This window comes from Daphnia carinata, chromosome 2, assembly GCF_022539665.2.
Source record: "Daphnia carinata strain CSIRO-1 chromosome 2, CSIRO_AGI_Dcar_HiC_V3, whole genome shotgun sequence".
NCBI lineage: Eukaryota > Metazoa > Arthropoda > Branchiopoda > Diplostraca > Daphniidae > Daphnia > Daphnia carinata.
The window spans coordinates 5,148,886-5,170,526 of NC_081332.1; the positions used below are offsets into that span (position 1 = coordinate 5,148,886).

At 39.9% G+C, this 21,641-nt stretch overlaps 7 protein-coding genes across 7 annotated transcripts; 4 read left to right on the forward strand and 3 right to left on the reverse strand.

Annotated features, from left to right (window-relative positions):
• Positions 1–379: 379 nt before the first annotated feature.
• LOC130686632 (uncharacterized) lies at positions 380–1,540 on the forward strand. Its single transcript, XM_059497653.1, has 5 exons — positions 380–668; positions 745–878; positions 942–1,054; positions 1,124–1,251; positions 1,337–1,540. Exons 1-5 carry the CDS (start codon positions 525–527, stop codon positions 1,478–1,480), a joined length of 663 nt encoding a protein of 220 aa, XP_059353636.1. The 5' UTR covers positions 380–524; the 3' UTR covers positions 1,481–1,540.
• A 629-nt stretch (positions 1,541–2,169) lies between these two features.
• LOC130686626 (uncharacterized) lies at positions 2,170–4,902 on the reverse strand. The gene is made up of 6 exons (XM_057509758.1): positions 4,764–4,902; positions 4,408–4,652; positions 4,154–4,316; positions 3,171–3,248; positions 2,917–3,054; positions 2,170–2,843 (listed from the first exon to the last, which is right to left on the reverse strand). The coding sequence occupies exons 2-6, from the start codon at positions 4,627–4,629 to the stop codon at positions 2,602–2,604; spliced, it is 843 nt and encodes a 280-aa protein (XP_057365741.1). The 5' UTR covers positions 4,630–4,652; positions 4,764–4,902; the 3' UTR covers positions 2,170–2,601.
• On the reverse strand, positions 4,871–7,047 carry LOC130686608 (lysophospholipid acyltransferase 7-like). The gene is made up of 8 exons (XM_057509726.2): positions 6,659–7,047; positions 6,467–6,593; positions 6,186–6,381; positions 5,973–6,121; positions 5,704–5,906; positions 5,347–5,647; positions 5,221–5,283; positions 4,871–5,156 (listed from the first exon to the last, which is right to left on the reverse strand). Exons 1-8 carry the CDS (start codon positions 7,015–7,017, stop codon positions 5,016–5,018), a joined length of 1,539 nt encoding a protein of 512 aa, XP_057365709.1. The 5' UTR covers positions 7,018–7,047; the 3' UTR covers positions 4,871–5,015.
• Positions 7,048–12,645: 5,598 nt separating this feature from the next.
• On the forward strand, positions 12,646–16,110 carry LOC130686604 (uncharacterized). The gene is made up of 6 exons (XM_057509720.2): positions 12,646–12,760; positions 14,038–14,327; positions 14,392–14,484; positions 14,555–14,695; positions 14,751–14,908; positions 14,973–16,110. Exons 2-6 carry the CDS (start codon positions 14,105–14,107, stop codon positions 15,987–15,989), a joined length of 1,632 nt encoding a protein of 543 aa, XP_057365703.1. The 5' UTR covers positions 12,646–12,760; positions 14,038–14,104; the 3' UTR covers positions 15,990–16,110.
• A 1,011-nt stretch (positions 16,111–17,121) lies between these two features.
• Positions 17,122–19,322, forward strand: LOC130686610 (adenylosuccinate lyase-like). Its single transcript, XM_057509728.2, has 9 exons — positions 17,122–17,355; positions 17,412–17,615; positions 17,682–17,806; positions 17,863–18,020; positions 18,085–18,236; positions 18,301–18,384; positions 18,481–18,705; positions 18,767–18,856; positions 18,967–19,322. Exons 1-9 carry the CDS (start codon positions 17,221–17,223, stop codon positions 19,228–19,230), a joined length of 1,437 nt encoding a protein of 478 aa, XP_057365711.1. The 5' UTR covers positions 17,122–17,220; the 3' UTR covers positions 19,231–19,322.
• On the reverse strand, positions 19,312–20,265 carry LOC130686630 (uncharacterized). Its single transcript, XM_057509763.2, has 2 exons — positions 20,084–20,265; positions 19,312–20,013 (listed from the first exon to the last, which is right to left on the reverse strand). Exons 1-2 carry the CDS (start codon positions 20,167–20,169, stop codon positions 19,386–19,388), a joined length of 714 nt encoding a protein of 237 aa, XP_057365746.1. The 5' UTR covers positions 20,170–20,265; the 3' UTR covers positions 19,312–19,385.
• A 79-nt stretch (positions 20,266–20,344) lies between these two features.
• Positions 20,345–20,919, forward strand: LOC130686675 (LYR motif-containing protein 4-like). The gene is made up of 3 exons (XM_057509817.1): positions 20,345–20,477; positions 20,539–20,659; positions 20,751–20,919. The coding sequence occupies exons 1-3, from the start codon at positions 20,395–20,397 to the stop codon at positions 20,808–20,810; spliced, it is 264 nt and encodes an 87-aa protein (XP_057365800.1). The 5' UTR covers positions 20,345–20,394; the 3' UTR covers positions 20,811–20,919.
• Positions 20,920–21,641: the final 722 nt, after the last annotated feature.

The following is a 21,641-nucleotide window of genomic DNA, read 5'->3' on the forward strand; positions in this document are numbered from 1 at the left end:
AATTGGCAGCAATTTTTACATTTTCGAATACAATCCTTCGTTTCTTTCAATATTGAGGGACTGATAATTCTTGGGTATTTAATACACTATGTGTCAGGGATTTCTAAACGATCAAGATCGGAAAAAAATTATCAAAAACCTTACCATGATTTCCGAAATTCATCTTTTAAAATCAATTGGCTTCAGAAAGACGTCAATTTGTATTAATGAGCACGACAAAATTTTTGATAAGATTACGCACTGGGTAGCATTGTAAAAAATATTTTCAAAAGATGTGACTATACGGCCATCTTTACCTAGTCAGTCATCTACCTTATCTATATTTCCTACTTTTCCATGGGAAGCAATCATAAACCTTACTATCATGTATGACGTACGTAAACACTCAGATTAAAACGAACATCAGTCGTCTGTTTGGCATTAATTCAGTGATTTTTTTAGCTACGTTTCGTTGTCCACGATTGGCTAAGTTTACGTGCAAGTTGAAAATTCTTTCAAGTCCGTGAAGTCATTCATTTCGAAAAATGATACGGTTCGATAGCAACGATGCATCCCCGGACGAAGTCATCGATATCTACTTTAACGACACTCGCGTCAAAAGAATGCTAAAATCGATGTACAAAATCAACAGTGCAATTGCCCTCCCTTCGTTGGTTCTCCTCATACCGGCAAGTTCTCACATATTGTACGTTAATTAAGAAAAAAAGTAACTGATTCCAAACATGAAAATTTTTGTAACCTAAGATATTGGCCAGCTTCATGGACCCTAGCAGGGACTATATTTTGTTGCTCTGCCTTGGTTTGTTGCCGAGTATCTGCATCTGTCAGTCGTCGTCATTAATTGCCCGATCTGCGAAAAGGAACCGAAGCGTGAAATTGTAATGGTTAACTATCGTAAGAGTGAAATCAGACTCTACGTTTGCGTATTTGTGAATACTCAGGCTCAAGGCGTCGGCTATCCTTGCAGTATGTTATTGTATTTTTGGTATCTTGGGACTCATCTCGGTTGGATCACTCCTTGTGTTCTCCAGCAAAGCGTGCGAAAGACCGACATGTGATTAATAACTAAATTAATAAAACCTACCACTGTCAAACGATTTTTCTTTTTCAATGGACGTTTCAGGTGTTAGTGACGCAATTTGCTCGGCTGTGCTCTGTTTGATCACCATTATCGGAGTAGTCTACAACATTATTCATGCCAAACTGCTCATTCCCGCCATTTGGCACAATGAAGCCCTCGAAGAACGAGCAGTACGATCACCGCAAATATCGATACAATAGTAAAAGAACATCGTGGCTACTAACGATAATCGATTTCTTGATCCACGTGTTTTAGAATTCTCTTAGCCTTGACGAAGTTCCTGAGGAAGGACCGATCTCAACAATCAGTGAAATGGCGGAGGGAAGAGAATCTCCTTTAACTAGTGAACTTGGATTCTCCTACTTGCGGATGGAGAACCCCGTGGAAGTTTTCCCATGATACCTGCTATTCCTCTATAAAAATCAAACGTAAAATTTCTTAATCACGTCTTTTCCTCATTTAAGGGTAAATGTATGTAGCTTATTGAAAGTTTTATAATCGTTGTAAAGTTCTACATGTCATTTTGAACAGTGTAAATTCAGAAATAGAGTTATGCAGATAAGAGATGTTTGCATTGTTGCCGAAATAGTCTGTGAGCGCTTATTCTATTCAGCCTACTCTTTTTAATGCAGATGCAAATCCCGGACGAGGAGCCAAAGTCAAATCAGGAATCAGTTCCATGGAACTGAGGAGATGAGAGATGAGGGTACCCAGTCTCAGGATTCTCTGAAGCGTTGACTCTCTGAATGTCTGGCCGAGAAAATTCGCATGACTGACAAGATGATAATCGTCTTGAGATAAATACCTTCTCCTATCTGCTGCATTAAACAGTCTACCCCGGCGCGTTTGATTAGTATTTTTTTTTTGTTTTCTTACAATTAAATTAAAATTTAATTGAATTGATAAGGATACTGAGAGTTAGATACTTTAGACTGTCTCTCATAACCCGTAATGTTGCATGGCAATTGTATTGAGTGAATTGAAAATAATTTCCTTCGCACCTGCCACAAAAAAAAATTTTTTATTATAATTTTGAAAACTATCGATTTTCAAAGTTTTCAAGAAATGTGGGGAATGTGTCCCAAACGTCGTTTTTAAGTTTATTTGCTGGCAGCAGCAAGGATGATGTACATCAGCGATCACGGGAACAATTAGGCCAAGTCATTCTCAATACTTGGCGTCAGACAAGAACGGAGTAGTCAACAATAAATATTTATAGCTCGCCAACAAACAACCAACGTCGCCATTTTTTCTTCTAGAAGTCAAAAATCAAAAACGTGTGTCTAGCTTTTCCAAGACGATACAACCGACGCAACCAATTCCATTCAGCGTCATCAGTGCGTCTAACTGATTAATATCACTTGACAAATTAAACTTCCGCACATCAGGCGGGGTAAAAAATAGCAATTTCATTCCAAATTACTGATATTTTCTGGCTAATAAATATCTGTTTAGTTAAACATGATTCAGTTAAAATGAAGATGAACATTTTCCGTTGGTGATTGCTTAGTGTGATCGACTTAGTACTCATCGTCAGTCATCATAGTCCCGTCGTCCTTCATAATGTTGAGGCTTTTCCGTTTGCGAGAGCAGACAAGGAAAGTAAGGCCGGCTATGCCGTACTGGACGCAAACATACCATGCTAGGTAATATGAGAATCCGTGGTACCAAACCGTTCCAACGGGGAAAACGCTGAGCAAATGGGCCCTCGAAAAGTCGGCTCCGTTTGAAACAACTTCAATTAGAACGAATGTCGTTGCCGCTATAAAAATAATAATGAAATTTGGTTTAAAGCCAGTTCCAGTACGGTTCCAACTAATTAATAGAAATAGAACCTGTGATCAAATGCATGCAGCCAGCCAATCGTTTGAAGGTATAGCGCGAATTCCGAAACGTGTACATGGAAAACGAGATGGACATGATGTGACATAAAAGAGAGAGTCCCGCCAGGGCTACGATGGTCCGTCGGTAATCTACATGATAATCAAAATTCCGTAGGAGGGTATTAAACATGCCAGAATAGAAAAAAATGTGGAGCGCACTCCCGACGTTTCCAAGAATGCGAATTAAGAAATGGTTACAGAAATACCGACGATTGTTCTTGCAATGGAAGGTTTAGCTTTGAGTTCGTGGTCGTCCTGTTCCAGACTATGATACGAGCAGCCATCTATAAAAAAGAAACACATCGTTCATAATAGCAACTATATAGGTAGGTAGGTGTAGAAGTCTGGCACGCTGCCGCATCGTGCAATCTCGATCTTATATACTGCGCTATACGTTTTGCGTGCAGAATTGACATGCCGGAACGCTGGAATGAGTACAACTGGGGCATATCGAACGAGTTTCCCATGGCTTATGCTAATTCTTTTCGTAATAAGGTGACCTACTCCCCCACCCTGTTAAAAAGGAAAACGTAAGGCGTCAGCCAAACGTAACATCGTTTGAGACTCATTTGAAGTCAAAATGTTTGACAAGTCACTCAACGGTAATTTCAGGTTCGGCTAAAATTTACTAGTTCCACGGTATGTCAAAATTGTCTTTACGTGCAGTAAATCTAAACGAGGTAAGCCAACTTGTGTTTGCTTGTACAAACACCAGGCATGGACAGTGCGGAACGCAAACATTGGGCTGGAGAAAAACAGATGGACTCCTCTCATTCTTTTATAAATAGAAAAGAACTAGGGGATGGTGGGGGTCTTGGTATACCGGAAGGAGTAGACAGTGTCACACGTCAACAATAATAAGTCTTTCTGGTTCTTTATCTTTTTCCTCCCCTTCTGGCTGTCTATGTCGGAGAAATTGTTACACAATAGATAGGTAGTTTCGATGTCCCAACCCTAAAGTCTCAACGTCGATGGCTCAGCTAGTTAAGCAATGACTCATTGAGTCTACAAACTCCTGGCTCTCATTCCTTACTCCCGTCTGTCGATTGAAGTTTTGTTGTCTTTACTTGGCTTCGTTGGCAGGGGTTTATTTAGACATACTTGGTCTCTGTGGAGAACACAAGACGTACTAGAGTGCCTATTGTTTGAAATCATTTTTCTCTACATGCCTTCCGATGATTGGACTTACCGGTATGTACGATGCTGCTGGACTCGTTAATCTTTTGTCGATTTGTGATGCATCCACGCCACACACCCAAATGACTCTTGAGGACAGCTGTTGAGTCATTACTGTTCTTCGGCACCGTATCTACAATAATCCAGAAATCCGTGGACAGCGAGACGATCCACAGCTGCAAGAAATTCATGGATAGTTAACATTTTTCCGTAACATTGCGGTGACGACTGAAAAAACACTAAACAAATATAATAAAGATAACTCACAACTGAGGCGAGGAAGCAGAGGAAAGTGATGAAAATAAGGATCCGTCGATCGCGCATCAGTAGAGCATGTCGTTTAGATATTGCTGCATTTTCAGTATCCGTGTTTCGTCTTCGAGGGACAAGTTTAGGATTCTGTTTTGGTTGTCCATGATGATGCTGTTGTTGTCCATGATGATGTTGCTGTTGCTTATGCTTGGGAGTGGTCTCGCCAACATGCGGCATAGCTTTTATTCCTTCTAAACGGTCTAGATAAAAAAAGGGACAAGAGAAAACCAACCGAAAGACTGAAAAAAATAACACAACCGGAGGCGAGAACGTGCCAGATACAACTGAGCCTTCAGCGTATTTGACTTCACCTCGCTCAGGAGCTAATAAAAGATCTTTCGGGTGATGCGACTAGCGCCTAGCCAACTGCCAACCAACGAAGCATACCAGGCAGGGCGACAAGACAAACGGGCATAGAGTCAGTTTACAGCAACCCCATCCGACTTTATATTTCCTAAATATTGATTTAACTGCTTGGAACAAAATGAAATTGTTGCACGAAATCAATGGCTAAATGGCAGTAAAAAGAAAAAAGGTACAATTTTGTTAGTTCCAAAATAAAGTTACTCTACTTTGTTAGGTTTTTGAGGACGGATCCATAAGCACGCGATGTAAGACAGGGGGATGATTAAGTGTCCAATAAAGAAAATCGATTTCCAATAAGCAAATGTCGTGTCCATGGATAGCAAAGAGAACGCCATCCCCTAAGTGGATCAATCAGTCAAATTATTATGTATATGTTTATCAGCCTAGCTGTGTCAGACATACCATGTAGGAGAACCATTGGTTCTTCATGAATCCCGCCATAAAGTTGTAGATTTTTGGGTTATTCTGGCAATAAACAAGATAGAGCAACTGACAATCAATTCGAAAATCCAATGTGGGCAATCTTACCATTAGCGGACGAAGCTTTCGTTTGACAGCATCTTCGGCCACCAAGATGAAAGGCACCGTTAGCATGGACAGGTAATAGCCAGAATGAACGCCGTGCCAAAACGCGGACATCAACATGGTGGCAACGGTTCTTAAAGGCTTAAATGGAAAACGGCGATGGACATTGACAGCTAGCCACCATTGCACAGTCATGTTCCAAGCTTTCATGCTTCCTCTAACATCGGCCGTTTCGGCTGTATACTCATCAATGTTATGAACGGTTTCGAAGCTGTAGGTTATCGAAGATCGTTCCTTGTTACTCCTGTTTAAAACCGTGATAAATGAAAAAAGAACACAAGCAAGAGGCATTGGAGTTACAGATGCTGTAAAGCGGTTGGACCATTTCCGGGCTTCGGTTGCGATTCGACTGGATAAGCTCCCAATCCTGCCGTAATACATGCAGCCTCAGAGAGAATGAATCCCGAATAGAATCGCATTCGGAAGGTGAAAAAAAGAGGTGTCATATACCAGACGCGAAAGAGGAAAGATCGTTCCTCAAATATCTCTGCAGATGTTGCGTACTACAACACAATATAAAAACGTGATTGTTATTCAAACTATATAAAAAAAAACGAATGATTATCTACCGAAAGCGGAAAGTAGTAGTTTGAAATGAGAAAAAGCACAACGTAGATTGGTACGTATTGAACTCGTTTGCGAGCATAATTCAAGAACGAGATTTGACTATCATTTGCATGAAGCATATCCCTGTATGTTCTATACTTGTAGTATGGACCTAAAGATGTAAGCCTAAATTTTAGCTTCTGCAAGAAGAATGCCAAGACAAAGACAGCTATTACCAGTCAGAACTCCAATATAACAGAATGCATAGTTGAGAACATCAGCAACGTTTGGTGACACCCCCTGATATTCACATGCTAGCTCAAGTTGCTTTAAATCTTTGTAACCATCTTGTTTCTTGCTATCTATATTTGCTTCTTCCAACTGTTTTCGGTGCTTTGCTGTTTCATGCACCTCCAATGCCAGGCCAACCATCTGTTGACAGTAATTAGAATAAATTAGGTGTTAATGTGGTTAGAAAAAAACATTTTATAAAAATGGTTGTAGCAACTAGGCCTACTCTAAGAGTGAGGAGCATCTGGATTGCATTTGTGTGGCTAGGTACTTGTGGAAAGCCAAAAACAGTGGTGAATCGGAAAAAGAGAAGGTATGCAAAAGAAAAGCCAAAACTGAGTCCATGACAGTATCTGTGGTGGAATTCAAATAAGCTATAATTTTTCTTATATGGGGGTAAAAAAATCAAAATTATTACTTTGGTGAAACGAAACAAATAATAAAGGCATTAACAGTTGCTGTCAGAACACAGTGCAAGCTGTGAAAACCTGAAACAATAAATACGATTGCAAAGCCAATAATACTTGCGACATTTTGTTTCAGTTTTGCATTGTCGAAACGGCGAATAACTTCACCAAGACCAATCGTGCTCAGTAGTAGCAATAAATAAATAACATCATCCCAAATCATGATCGAAGCCGCGAAAACCCGGCAAAACTTTTCGGAAATAGGTTGCAGACGACTTGTGCAGCCCGACAGATGGCAGAATAGTCGATTAAAATTAAACGGTAGTAAACGATCATCTTCGATGAACAATTCCATCGAAGATGTTACCATGTCAGTGGATGGTACGAAATTAACCGAGTTTCAGAGAAAATAGGGAATATAGACTCGCCTTTCAGGCTTAAATCTATGGCTTAGGAATTGACGAGAAGGCTCCATGTGTGGTGCGCCCGTTTGCAAAATGGCAACTATGTAGTTAAAAATTTTATTTAATTCTTCAATGCGTTTTTAGACGTTAAGAAACTTTGACATGTGCTTACCTTCCCACCGTCGAGGAAGAAAACTTCATCACCTTCATTTCCATAAAGTTCAGGCCAATTCAACACAAGTTGACATATTTTCACTCCTCTCGCTTCATCAACAGCTAATAGCCAATCAATGCCGTTGCGACGTTTATGGACACGTTTGGCGCTTTTTTAATGCAATACAAAGGCACCTACTTGGTGGCGGGAAAAAGCCAACTTGCTTCATCCCCTGTACCACTTCAGTACTTGACTGTGCATGACAAAGTGAAGGCAGGTCTTTGTGACCGCATCGATTCTTACGTAACATTCTCACCCAAAATTCAAGCCAAAGTGAAGAAGAATATCACCCATGCCAGCTATGGCTCCAGAGCGTTCGCCATGCTAATATTAAAAAAAAATCAACTCATTCAGAGCTCCATCTTTGCTTAAACTGACAACTGATAATGGGCCTTTGTATTGACTCCACGACCTCCCACGTCCCTGCCTACGACGTTGAAAAGTGACTTTTACATGCATAAATTAAAGATGCCTTGTTTTTTCCCATGTTTTGAAGTAAGTTAGTTTGTATTTAAATTTTGATTAATGCCACTACGATTCTCGTTTTACCTCAATTTTAACAGTACCAATTTCTATACTCCCCACTGTGTCGCTCCGCCACACGTGGCTTGGCAAAAGAGTTCCACAAAATCAAGAGTTGAAATGAAAGTTCATCGTTCAACTTTCAACTCGTCGAACGGTTGCAATAAGGTAGGTCAGCTTTTCTTTTCTTAAGCTTTTTATTCCCACTCGTTTACTAGTCAAAACTTTCCTTTGTCAAAACTATTGCCGTGATTTATCGAGGTTTAATGGCGATGGTTAATCTAAGAACGATGTGTGTTGCAAGAAACTAGTTAGTTTAGGAAGTCAACGTGTCTTCGAAAAACTGCTGGCCGAGTTGGTGATAAACTATGACCAACATTGATAAACGCACGCCAGGTCCGTTTACTTTTTCCTAACTTTGTTGCTAGGCCCAGTTTCTGATTCCCATCGTCATGCAGTTAGAAACGAAGTTGTTGCAAAATGTGATTCCGTTGTATGCTTTTAACGATCCCATTCACCATAATTCATTAGCAAGACGATCGATCTGTACGGAACGTGACAAATTAGTAACTTAATCTATTTGCGTATTTCGCTTTACTTCCAATGCCACGCCATCACCCGTTCAAAGGCGTTACTTTTATTCCACTTAAATCTTCGTTTGATTTTAATGTTCCCCATGAATCGCAGTCAATTTATTTTTGTATCACATGAAAAAAAAAACTCTATAAGCTGCTTGACTTCCGGCGGAAACTGCGTTATTATCTTTTTTCCCCGTCTTCATTGCATTCGTTCACAGTTGATGCAGACAGATATACTTCTGCGTGTAGGTCACATGATTGTTGTATAATCTTAAATAAGTTGCTGTTTTAATTTCTACTGCCTTTATTGCTTAATCTACTTTTTGAATAAGCCATTAAAAAAATTCCGCCTTCATAGTTAAAGTGAGTAAAAAAATAATTAATTCTTCCACGTGGAAGTCGTCGTGTAACGGTCACGCGTGACCAGCAGAAATAAGTTTCGGAAATTTAACGCGTTTTTGTAAATGAAGTTTGGGAGGGTTCAATTTCAGTACATTATTCTTGTTAAATTAAACTAAAAAATTTCGAAAGTCCTGATTATTGTTTAACAAGAACTCAATTTTGATCGACTTGTTGAACAATCAAAAGCTTCGAGGAAAAATAGGCTAGACATGTAGGAGAAAAAAAGGATGGCGATAGAAAGTGGTATATCTCGTCGTCGTAAATGGACCGCAATGAAAGTGGCTAACTGATTTTCTCTGTTACTGACCGCGACATATCTGGGTTGATACACGTCTAACGTGTCTGCTGCACGACATTTTGCTAACATTCGAACTAAACAAATTTCTCTTGTAAAAAAAAAATAATGAAAGTCTTTCCTTGCTAAACGGGAGGAAGGGAACCTTTTGGTCATCTATGTAAATCTATAAAATAAAAGCGGGTTTTTATGACGCGTGCCGGTAGGTCAGTATAAAGAATCGATAGTGCAAAAGAGCGTGAAAGGGGAGGAAGAAAAAAACTCGTCGAAACAAGGAAAGTCGACCGATCCAATCATTTCCTCCTTTTCTTTTCCCATCATGTTCGATTTCTTTTTTTTCTACGGAAATTCCCTTTTTTTTCTTCTTATATTTATAAATATATATAGTTATTCCTTAAGATGCGCACGCCCTCTTTTTCTTCCCCTCTATAGAGACACCACCCAACGTTCTATTGTAGACCAGAGGCAAAAAAAAAGAAAGGGTCTTTTTCGGGCCAGCTAGTCCGTTCCTACAGGAGCCGACCTAAAGTGACGGTTGCCGTTTAAGATTTCCCTCCCCCCCTTTCGTTCCATTATCAAAAACCGGGAATGGGGTTCACGACAGTCAACCCTCCTCCGCCCCTGCAGCGCACTGCCTACTCGAACACTTTTGATTTATGGAATATCAAGTATATAGCCACGATGGGACTTGATAGTTACAACCACAAAAGAAATTTCATCATTGACTCGATGGATTTTTTAAAATATCCTTTTATCGCTGACTGAATTATTTTTTTATCCGCCTACAGTAAACTGATTATTGTTCGTAACTCTTTATCGAACTTCTATCGAAATCGATCCCTAAAGTCATTTATCGATTTTTCTTTTCTCGTTAAAAATTCGACTCCATAAACAGTAAACAGCCAATCGAATAACTGGCAAAAAGAAACATGACATTCATTAACTCAATTATTCTGTACGAATGAAACAGCTTGCGGACGCCCTGTTCAAATCTCTTTGGTTTGTTTCCCCGCCCCGCCCCCCAAAAAAGAACGTTGATTTAAAGCCGTCCAATTAGTCCAACAAATGTAATCCGTTGATGCATCACGTACATCATTAGTGTGTATACAGAAGAATCACATTGATCCTTTTGGCGGATGATGCGCCCTACAACAACTGTGGCCAGAAAGCGCCACTGTGCTGACCGAGCGGCTTACACGAACCCCCGTCCATTTTTATTTTTGTCCATTTCGTTTTATTTATTGACAATCGAGGCTATCTCAAAAGCTCAGGCCGATTACGTTATATAGATTTTAGAGATCAGTTTTCGCTTTTCTACACATATATCCATTATGTGCAGCTCGGGATCGTCAGTTCATGTCCAACTAACAGACACACTGGTTGCCTTTAAATAAATAATTTGAGCGCATACGATCCGATCGAATGACCAATTAGGCCTTTTTGCAGAAAGTAGCGAAAATCATTGGCCTATGATAATTAGCGGAAAATGTTTATCGATCTAACCCGTTTTTTTTCCAACATAGTCATTGAAACTTGAAATCGCTCCTTCTCTAGAATGAAATGATCCGCACACGTTTGATTAGGTCGAGAATTTGTACAAAAAAAAACAAATTGAAGACAGGAAAAGCTTGTTGAGTAGCCCGAGTAGACTTGCAAGGAGTTACCATCGATCACGCTTTTTTTTTTTTTTTTCCTGCTCCCTCTGTGCGTGAAAAAGCCCCCGGGAGAGTACACAGTAGACGTTCAAGTTGGCTTCAATAATGGCAACTTTGGACGATGATGATTCCTTTTTTTTGTACTCTTTGATTTCTTTTTCTTGAACCGGGGGGTACAGGCAATATATATAGTGCAGACACTTTCCCATGCTCTTCTTACCTAACATAAATTCATGCTCTTATCGTTAGAGAACCGATCGATGCTCTTGATCTCTGATGTTGGGAGGCTTTACTGCTCCACATGGAAGTACACAAAGAGTTAAGAAGATACGTAAAATAACAACGTCTTCAATCCTTTGTGTGTTCGTATCGATTAAACTAATCCACCTCTTCTTTTCTCTGTCTTGATTGAAAACTTTTAATCCTCCCCCCCCCTTTTATTTCGCAAAAAAAAAAAGGAGAATGAATAGCATTTGCATAATGACTCGTTACAAAAGCCACTGTGTCTAACGGTTTTAAAGGGGCAAGAGATATAGTCTCGCCTATATAAAGGATGAGTGAAAAAGGAATGAAAACGGGATCCGGATCCCGATGGCGATCATTTCCCTTGAGAAAGCGGAGAACAGGGGAAAAAAAAGGACTTCCCGAAAGATTGGCACCCACTGATCAATATGTTATACATACAATGCGTGTGTGTGTGTGCGAGAGTCCTTATAACCGTAGACATAACAAGCCTCAAAGAAAAAACTAAGTATTACGTAGACAGTCAAAGAAATCAGAAAATCTTTGGCTCGATTCCAGCAATCGTTTTCTTTCATTGACGTTTTGAAGAGGTGGACCGGTGAAATGGACATCAGAGCGGAAAGAAAAAAAAAAGCTCGGCGCATTACAAAAAAAAATGGAGGACAACGACGTGTATGTAGGTCTATAAATAGATAAGAAAAAGGGGCGTATTTCCGAAGAAAATAACGGGCAGTCCATTTGCTTATTTTTTTTTAAAAGCTTGGACTTGCAAACTCTCATTGATTTTATCGTCCAGGCGCTACTGTTTGTTATTGCGGAGGAAACAGTGATGGGTTTGCATATCGTGCCCGGAAGGAGGAACACGATCTTCATGTGCCACGCGTAACAGTAGGGTAAACATCAGAAGGTGGTTCACATAACAACATATGTCTTATGGCGGTAAACTGGTCCAGGAACAGTCGTATCAAGTTAACGAGTCGTGTTAATGTCAAATCGTTCATGTGCTGTCCACTGCACATATAAAAAAACAAGGCCAAGAAACGGAGATAAAATAGATTCAACATTGACTTTGTCTGACCCATTAAATAAAGAGGAAGATAAATATGGGGAGGGGAGAGGCGAGTAGCTAAAGTGCCGAACTTCCGTATCAATTCAGCAAATTGAAAAGAAATAAGTAAATTGTTTACTTGCCTTTTAACTTTGGTTCCCACGTGATAGAATTACAATTCCATTACCTCACATCCTAAAAATCAAATCGCAATTTCTTATAGATTTATGATTCAAAATTTAGGCTTATTCCGGGATTTATTCTCGAATCGTCCGTGAGCTTGAAACATTGTCACAGCGGTAATTCAACGTCCAATGGTCGTCAACTTTTTTTGTGGCAAATCGAATCAGAGCGACTAGAAATCCTAAAAGACTAAAAAACAGAGAAGCAAAAAATCCATTTCTTGAAAGGCATTAGAAAGGGCGTCACAGAGGGGGGCCGCTGCCCGTCAATGTTGCTGTCATCGTACATGTAATTACCATCACTTTGACAATGACTCGTCTGATTCTCATTAGTCGAAGCTGCGGAGCCTAGAAAAAAAAAGAATGATGAAGCTATTTCGTGCGGGATATACGCGACTGGGTCCAAGGCCTATGGCTTGGGCTCATCCCGTTTGACCGCGACGCATTCAGTCGCTAGCTGGCGTCGTGTTCAGACGTGCCCTTAGTAGTGAAACAAATCTATTCGGTTTCTAACAAAACGCAGACCCATCATCTGGGCTTTGTATGCCCAAGTATTGTGATCAACGTCCCGTAAGTTATCTAACAATCACTCCCTTTTTTTTTTTAAACACATCAATTAACGATTTGTGTATGGCTCTCTTAGGAGCACTTTGTGGGTGTGATAGGCTGCGGAAAGGAGAAGAAAGAAAATAGGGGGAATTTAGAGAAAGGAAAGAAAAGAATAAGAGACTCTTCGTGGAAGTAATTGGAGCTAACGAGAGCACCGCTGTCGATAGGCGCGTCTTAACATTCAATAATAATATCGTGAACGAATGTCCTACATGTAAGAAGAAGAGCTCCAGTAAAAAGAAATGTGATTTTGATTTTTTCTTTTTTCTGTCCCCAATAAATACGTGAGTGCGGATAAAAGACATCAACGATGAAGTAAAAACGTGGCCTCTCGTAGACGAATCTAATCACAAGACCGCCGCGCTGATTTGGCTTTAACCTCCAACCTCTCTCTTACGTATAGCTTTGCTGTGTCACCTAGTAGCTAGTATTCCTTGTATCTTGCCTTGCGCGTTTTTTTTATGACCATTTAAAAACAAATGGAAAATGATTAACGTTCGACGAAGCTTTTGTTCTCCGAAAAAAAGGGGGGAAACATTAATCAGATATGCGAACGTCAAAGAGTCTGGATGGAGATTAGAATCTATATGACCTAGAAAACAAAAATCAGACAATTATTCTCTGAATTTAAAATCGCGTGTTATAGAATTCCAATCAAGAGAAATACGTTTAACTTGGATTAGGTGTTAATTCTTTCTTGTTTTTTTGTTTTATTTGACCTAACTACAAATAGAGGAAGTTAACCTAAATGGTTGGCGTTTGTATTTCTTGAACCTGTTTTGTTTCCTTTTTTTTTTTTTTTTTTTGTTTCCTCTGCCTCGTAAGCTCCGTAGTGCGAAAGCTTATAGTCGCCTTTTTGTCCGTCTTTCGTTCAATGCGCTCAACTATACGAATAGACGAAAAGGAGCGGATATGAGCCGTCGATTGACTTATAGCTACGTCGTCGATCGACCTGATTGATTTGCTTCTCGTTGCAATCATTCCACTCCGTTCGCTCTTAACCGGCAGCCATTTTTTTTTCTTTTTTTCTATTTAATTTTTACCTCATTTCGTTTTGATGTTTTGGTTGTGTACATTGTCTACATTTCAAGATGTCGCTTCTCACGCTTATCGTGTTTCTTACTCCGCTCTTATCCGTCTGTCCTTTTTTTGGCATAGAATCGGATCAAATTGCCATCTTATGTTTCGCTAAAATTTGTTCTGACGAGTAAATGTTTTTTTTTCTTTTCTTTTTTAAGTGCTCGCTCGAAAGTATAGGGACATGAGGTGGACAGCTGATGGAGTTGCATTGGATCATCTTCAGCCATGACTGTCGATTTGGACGCGGCCATCCGCCTACTCCGGCTGCTGACCCCGCTGTCGGCATCGTTGGCTTTCGTCACAGTCGCCGTCGGACTCGTCACCAGCCACTGGCTCTACAGCGAAGAGAAAATGTCCAATCCGAAATTCAACCGGACTGGCGATCCCGAATTGGAATATCTATCCAAATTCACCGTCAGCGGATTGTGGACCCTCTGCTATACCAATCGTTAGCGAACATCTAATAGACCATCATAAGTTATTAGAAATTGAATTAATATTGTGATTCACAGCTGGCGAGACGGAACGATTTTGTTTCAACATCGATTATTTTCCAACTGAAGAATACAGTCCCGATCCCAACGACTCTACTCTTTCCATCCCTTGTAAGTATTTTATTACGTAATTTTTAAACGAATTTTTGTAATATTTTATTTATTGGAAACAAAAAAACAGATGCAGTTTTAAGATCGGCACCTTTTTTCTTTATGGCAACTGCCCTTTTGGTCGTCGGTGAAATATCCTGTTTCCTTGGACATTTCGCCCCTCGTAGACGCTATTGCACTTTTCTCTCGGGCGTTACGTTCATCCTTTCAGGTATTTTACGCATCTTTATACACGATACTATGTTAAACTTTGTTTGATTTTATAGGACTCTTACTTTTGCTCGGTCTGGTAGTCTACGTGTCAGTTTTCACGGCTGAAATTGGAAGTAAATTAAGGCCCAGCTCATCTCTGCAACCGCCAATGTTCACTTACATTTATGGCTACAGTTTCTATTTAGTCGTGACTGGTTTCTTGGCCGCCGAAGTATTTACGTTCCTCTTTATTTATTAAATCGCATAAACGTTAACCGCAATCTCTTATAATACAGGTAGCCGGCACTTCGGCCATCTTCTTATTCATTTACTGGCACCGCAACCGTATTGCCAAGAAGGAAATGCACCGGAAGATGACTCTGGCTCTCGTCCAGACGCCAGTCGATCTCGGATACACAGCAGCTCATGGTCATCTGTTAGCTATTGTTCCTCCACCTCCACCGCCGTCTTCACAAAATCATCACCAGCATTACCCCATGACCAATTCTCTAACGCCAGTTTGCCTTCCCCATTGTTACCAAGACCAGCATCATTTGCGTCATCAAAACGAAACGTTTCAATCGAATCAGTGCAATGGCTTTGTGAAAATTCCTTGCCCTTGTTCCATTGGCTTCGGTAGCATCGGTGGAGTGGCTTCCACTGATGATGAGTCTGTTTCCATACCGACTCCGCCGCCGGCTGTTTCTTCCAGCTATCCGAGAGATTGTCCCGTCCACCATCAGACGGAACGTTCATCCTTTGTGACTGTTCACAATCCGGCATCTACTGCAGCTGCTCCGCTACTGTCGACGATCCGGCGTCATCACAATTACCAGAAGCAGCAGAGTCAAGACAGAGATATGCCGGACATAACGGCGTTTAGCCGAATGCTGGTCCATCAGCGGCGACAGTTTAGCACCGATTCGGAGAACAGCAGTTTCAAAGTAAGCGTTAATAATCTAGGACCAGCTAATGGCAATAACAGGCAACAGCCATCAGAGCCACATCAACAGACAACGATCTGTTACCAATGTCACGGAGCGGGTCACGTGACAGTGCCCGTCATTTCGGCCAGTTGTGACAATAATAGCCGGCAGATGGCGTTTGCTGACAGTCTTCCGCGCGACGTGACCACAAGCACAATCTGCAGCGCCGCAATGGCGACTCCCGGAGACGAAGATTATGCCGCCGTGTCTCATCGGGATAATAATGACGTGGATGATGGAGAGTTGATCTTTCATCCGAGGCATCAGCGGAATCTTTCTGCAGGCACAAATTTTCACGGCTCGCTCAGGAGGATCACGGCTGTCTAGATTAATGGACTGAATCAATTATTTAAAATTAAAAACAGTATTTGAAAACTTCCTGCCAAGCATAATTAAATTTGTGTTGTATATATTTAGGTATTGTGAAATATGGTTTATTTGGATGAAATGTTGTGTATAGTCTTGAATTGCTGGGAAGATGACAAATGCATGCAACAGCGCAACAGGTAAAACGTTTGAACTGTCGTTATAAATAAATAAAAAAGACGATTCTTTTAAGGCTATGAAATATTATAAGATTGATTGAATTTAATTAATGATTGATTAATTATAGGTATACATAGATGGATTTAGCTGTACGCCCTACTGGTGTTAGGAAGACAGGAACCAACAAAAAGTTATTGATATCGAAGAGAGTCACATAGCCGATAATTAGCTGTCATGAACCTGTGCATCCATGAACCTAGTAGCCATGGGGAGACTTACTAACAACCTACGAGCTACGATTACCTCTTCTCTAGCTTGTGGGTCGATCTTCAACATTACGAACGGTACTACAGATCGATATGAAACGTCTTACGTGTAAGGTGTATGTGTGTATTGTTTTTTAGTGTGGTGCCATTTTAAGCATAGCTCTTTTCCTTTCTTGAAGCGAAGGTGATGTCCGAAGCGATAAGGATGCTTGCGCAATCCGATGCGGATGAAGAATCTTGCGAATCCATTGATTGATGAGAGAGAAGTGGGTGGGAGGAGAGCATGGAGAGAATGGAGGGATATTGGAGGTGGCAGGATTTGAACCCGGGACCGACAGAATACAAAGCGAGGGCGATAACCATTGTGCCAGGACCGCTCATCCAAAACAAATTAAGCTTTGCGTGTCATCCATTCAAATAGGCAGCTTATGGACACAGTAAGGCGTTGAAGTATGGCGCTGTGGCATAGTTCGTGGCTGCGACGGTGATTTCACGGGATCGAATCTCTTTTGTTATATTGTTTAAAACATTTTTTATTTAAACCCTTTTTCAGGTAGTCTTCCCGCCAGCACAATCCTCAACATTTACTTTTTTTTTTTTGTAGAATAGAGAAACTATTTATATTTATTTGATTATTTAAAAAGCCGCCGACCGACGATGAGTTAAGAGCAGACGAAAAATCGTGTGTTCTCGTCTCATTCTCATGCAAAATATCCATTCAAGTTGAAGTACTGTACATGAAGTAGTGAACGCACGAAGATTATTTGATCTTTAGCAGTCCAGTTTTCAAATAATTTTGTACGGAAATGGATGAGTATTCAACGTACAGAAATCCTCTATCGTCTAGATATGCGTCCGACCAGATGTCGTACAATTTTAGCGATAGGAAAAAATTTACAACCTGGAGGAAACTGTGGCTTTACCTTGCTAAGGCATCTAAAGTATGTTAGTTTTAAATTTTTGGCCACAATTCATTCTAATTTAGTTGCTTGCTTAGGAGTTAGGTCTTGATGTCACTGATGGTCAAATTTCCGAGATGGAATCTCATGTAGATGATGTTGATATCAAAGCAGCAGATGAAGAGGAGAGAAAAATCAAACATGATGTAATGGCTCATCTTCATGTATTTGCCACACAGTGCCCTACAGCTAGTCCCATCATACATTTGGGTGCTACATCATGTTATGTGGGCGACAACACGGTAGATTACCTGCACTAAGTAAATGACCACTTGGGCCTCATCTAACCATCACCATTGCTCAAACAGGATTTGATTGTTATCAAGGATGGACTGGACATTCTACTTCCTAAAATAGCACAAACCATTAGTAGGCTTGCAAAGTTTGCCGAAGAATATAAATCAATGCCTACCCTGGGATTTACCCATCTTCAGTATTTACTTGCCTAGGATTGGCATGATACAGCATGATTTACAATTTTTTGTTCAGGGCAGCACAGTTGACTACTGTAGGGAAAAGAGCCTGTCTATGGATTCAAGATCTGCTTATGGATGAAATGGCCATCCGAACAGTGCGAGATAATCTTCGCTTTCGTGGTGTCAAGGGAACAACTGGAACGCAAGCATCGTTTCTACAGTTATTCCAAGGCAAACTTTAAAGGGTCTTTCTGTTGTTGTACATTGCTTTAGAATATGTGCTGGCTTATTTTAGGAGATCATGAAAAAGTCAAACAACTCGATCGTTCAGTCACAAAAATGGCGGGATTTAATCGTTCGTTTATAATATGTGGGCAGACGTACACAAGGAAACTCGATATCGAGTGCGTCAGCGCGTTGAGTAGTTTGGCTGCCTCTGTTCATAAGGTATTTCATTTCCTTTCATGTATACATAAATCTTCGTTGTTTTGAAATCAAATTCCCATCATAGATGTGCACTGATATACGTTTGCTAGCCTCGAGGAAAGAAATGGAAGAGCCGTTTGAGAAATCTCAAGTTGGTTCAAGTGCTATGGTATGCCTCGTGGTGTTACCTCAATCTAACTTTTTTTTTTCATTCTGCGCTAATATTACTTCAAAGGTCTAATAAAACATTTACGTTTAACAATAGCCTTACAAAAGAAACCCGATGAGATCGGAGCGCTGTTGCTCTCTGGCTCGGCATTTAATTACGCTTGCCGCCAATCCGTTTCACACTGCTGCAAATCAGTGGATGGAGCGTACGTTAGATGACAGCGCTAATCGAAGAATTACTTTAGCAGAGGCATTCTTAACCGCCGATGCTCTATTGCAAATGACCCAAAATATTGCCCAAGGACTTGTTGTCTATCCCAAAGTAATTTTTTATTTATCATACATAGTAATACTGATAAACAATACTTGTATGTTGTTGACAGGTTATTGAGCGATATATTCAGGAAGAGCTTCCATTCATGGCAACAGAAAACATAATCGTGGCAATGGTAAAAGCAGGCGGAGATCGCCAGGTAATTGTTTAGACTATTTAAAATTGTTTTGTCATGGGAAAGTTCACATAGCATGTTTAATATTCATTTCAATGATGTGTTGATCACTTAATTCTACGGTAATTATTAAGGAATGTCATGAGCAAATCCGAGTTTTGAGCCAACAAGCCGGAAACGTGGTGAAGCAGCAAGGCGGCAATAATGATTTGGTTCAGCGTATTGGCAGTTGCAGTTACTTCCAGCCGATCCACGGTCAAATACAGTGCTTGTTGGACCCGAAAACTTTTATTGGTAGGGCTCCGCAGCAAGTCGATGAATTTCTGCAAGAGGAAGTCGCACCTGTTCTTGCCACATATCCAAGGTTAACGAGTAATACTGTGGAATTTAAAGTGTGATTGGAAAGAAGAAAGTTTTATTTAGCTCTTTCATTCAATAGAACATTGAATTTTGAAGTTCACCAATAAAATTCAAATGGGTACAATCAAAACTTTTTATTTAGTTTTATGTTCTCCTTATATAGTAAATTTACACAAGCTGTAGAATACATCTCTCAGCTGCTGGTGGAATCATTGGTAAAAGAACATTGACACAGTGATGCTAACCTGCTTAAGTTGTGTACTTGTTTCTCAAGGAATGCGACACGTTCTTTGGAACTATTCAGTTCTGTTTTCAGGTCTTCATAGGCCATCTTGAGGCGAATGTTTTCTAAGATAAGTGTTTGACTTGTTGTGGAGCTACATTTTGCAGGATCATCTCTAACAAACTCAAAGGACCCAGTGGATTCACCATCTTTCATGTTAACTTCTACGGTAAGTGAGTCTTCTATATCATGTTGGAAGTCATGACTTTCATTATCTTTATCTGACTGTTCAGATTCATCCACATCTTCTTGCACTGGTATCCACACCAGGGGCTGCTTGCCATCTATCTCATTTGAATTGCATGTTGGAAGAAATCCAGAGTTTTGTGTTTTTCTTACTTGGCTGCCACTTGCAGGATTTCGTTTCATGAATGGAACAGCATTATGGACTAGTTTTGGTCGTTTGGCATTGATATTAAGGTACTGATCCCTCCGAAAATGCCTTGAACAAAGAAGAATTCGACCTTTATCTGTAGTCAGATCCGGTGGACACAATTCAAGCCATTTAAGCATTCTGTTGGGATCTCTGTATGGAAATCTACAAGAACATATGTTATTTCACCATTTCAATGGACATTAATAATAAAAATGAATTCCTTGATTCATACTTGTGAAACATGATGGAAGTTTTCCCATTCATAGATGAATTACAACCAATAGCTACGCATTTTCTACCCATATTCCGTAATGGCATTAAGGTTTATGTTATTCAAACCGTAAATACTGGTTTATAATTTCTTTTATCTTATTAAGACGATAAAGATTGGAACAGAAAGTATCTGTTCAAATACGGTAAACAAGAAGACGAATTTTGTCCATTTACTGAGCTGCCATCTCGGGACAAATGAAGGTACTAGTACAATTTTTAGCACATGTTTTACAATCTGAATAGAAATATTACGAAACGTTCGTAGTGTCAATGGCTGCGAAGAAAATGGAAATTCTCAGATTGTATAAGCAACTATTAAGAGAATCAGCCAAGTTCCCGGTTTACAATTTCAGGTTGGTTACATTATTTCGACTGAAAGGGAACACATTTTAAATCTTTATCGCATGTTTATAGGGAGTATGCAATTAGGCGAGTAAAAGATGATTTTCGCGAAAATAAAAACTTAACAGACCCTGGAGCTGTAGATAAGCAGATAAAGGAAGGGTACAAGAACCTTGCAATCATCAAGAGACAAGTATAACACCATGTTTCTTCATCACTTCCAGTTTTCAATCTGAATATAGTTATAAGTCACTTACTATTTAAAATTTTTATCTGCTTTCTAGGTGGTCATTGGACACATGTTTGAACCCCAAAGATTAGTCATAGAAAAACAGTTATCCTGATTTCTAATTATTCCTGTAAACTAAATAGGAAATCGGTAGAATTTTGTTACCATTTAAAGTAAGTTAATAATATTGAATTTTGAAACGAATAAAAAACTTGTTTCTTCTACACGTTTAAAATGTATTTTGGTTTTGATGCTCACTAGGCCATTGTTTTTTTCAACATCTGTCAACCGCAATAAGTGAATGGAGTGTTTCAATCAGTGTTTGGGTAGTCATTGAAATTCTACAAGCCAATCACACAATCCTGGATCTGTTGTGTTGATCCAAGAAATGGATCATAAAATTTTAGGTAAACCAGTAGTTTGCATCAGTACTTCATGTGTCTGCCACCCTCTAGCCTAGTTGAAGGGTTGATTGGTAGGACAAACCTACCAGTCGATAGATTAGTTTACTGATGCAAACTTTGAAGCGAAAATAGGTATTTTGCTCTAGTTCTGCTGTTTTGGGCTACAAATGTTCGTTTATTTAAACCCTGATTTCCTCCCTGTAATGTATTTCCTGGCACGGAGATGTGCGAAATCTCTTTCAAGAAACGGGGGAGAACACGTCCGTACGTAAGCTGTTATTCAAGCTTTGGAAAACGTAGCGATGCTAACTTCCATGCCTTTAGGAAGCTAGATCTTTAGTTTCTCAGAAAACCTTTTCGCAATTAGCAAAATCTATTCATTCAGCGTGTTTGCTAAGTAACAGCCAATTGCAGTACTTTCTGCGCATTCAAGTTTTTCCTATAGTCATCGTCTTCAACAAAGGTCAGCGCATGGGTCATCATAGTTCCCATCTTATCAAACTGGGTCATTTGTTTTTCATTTTAATTGCATCCTACTATGT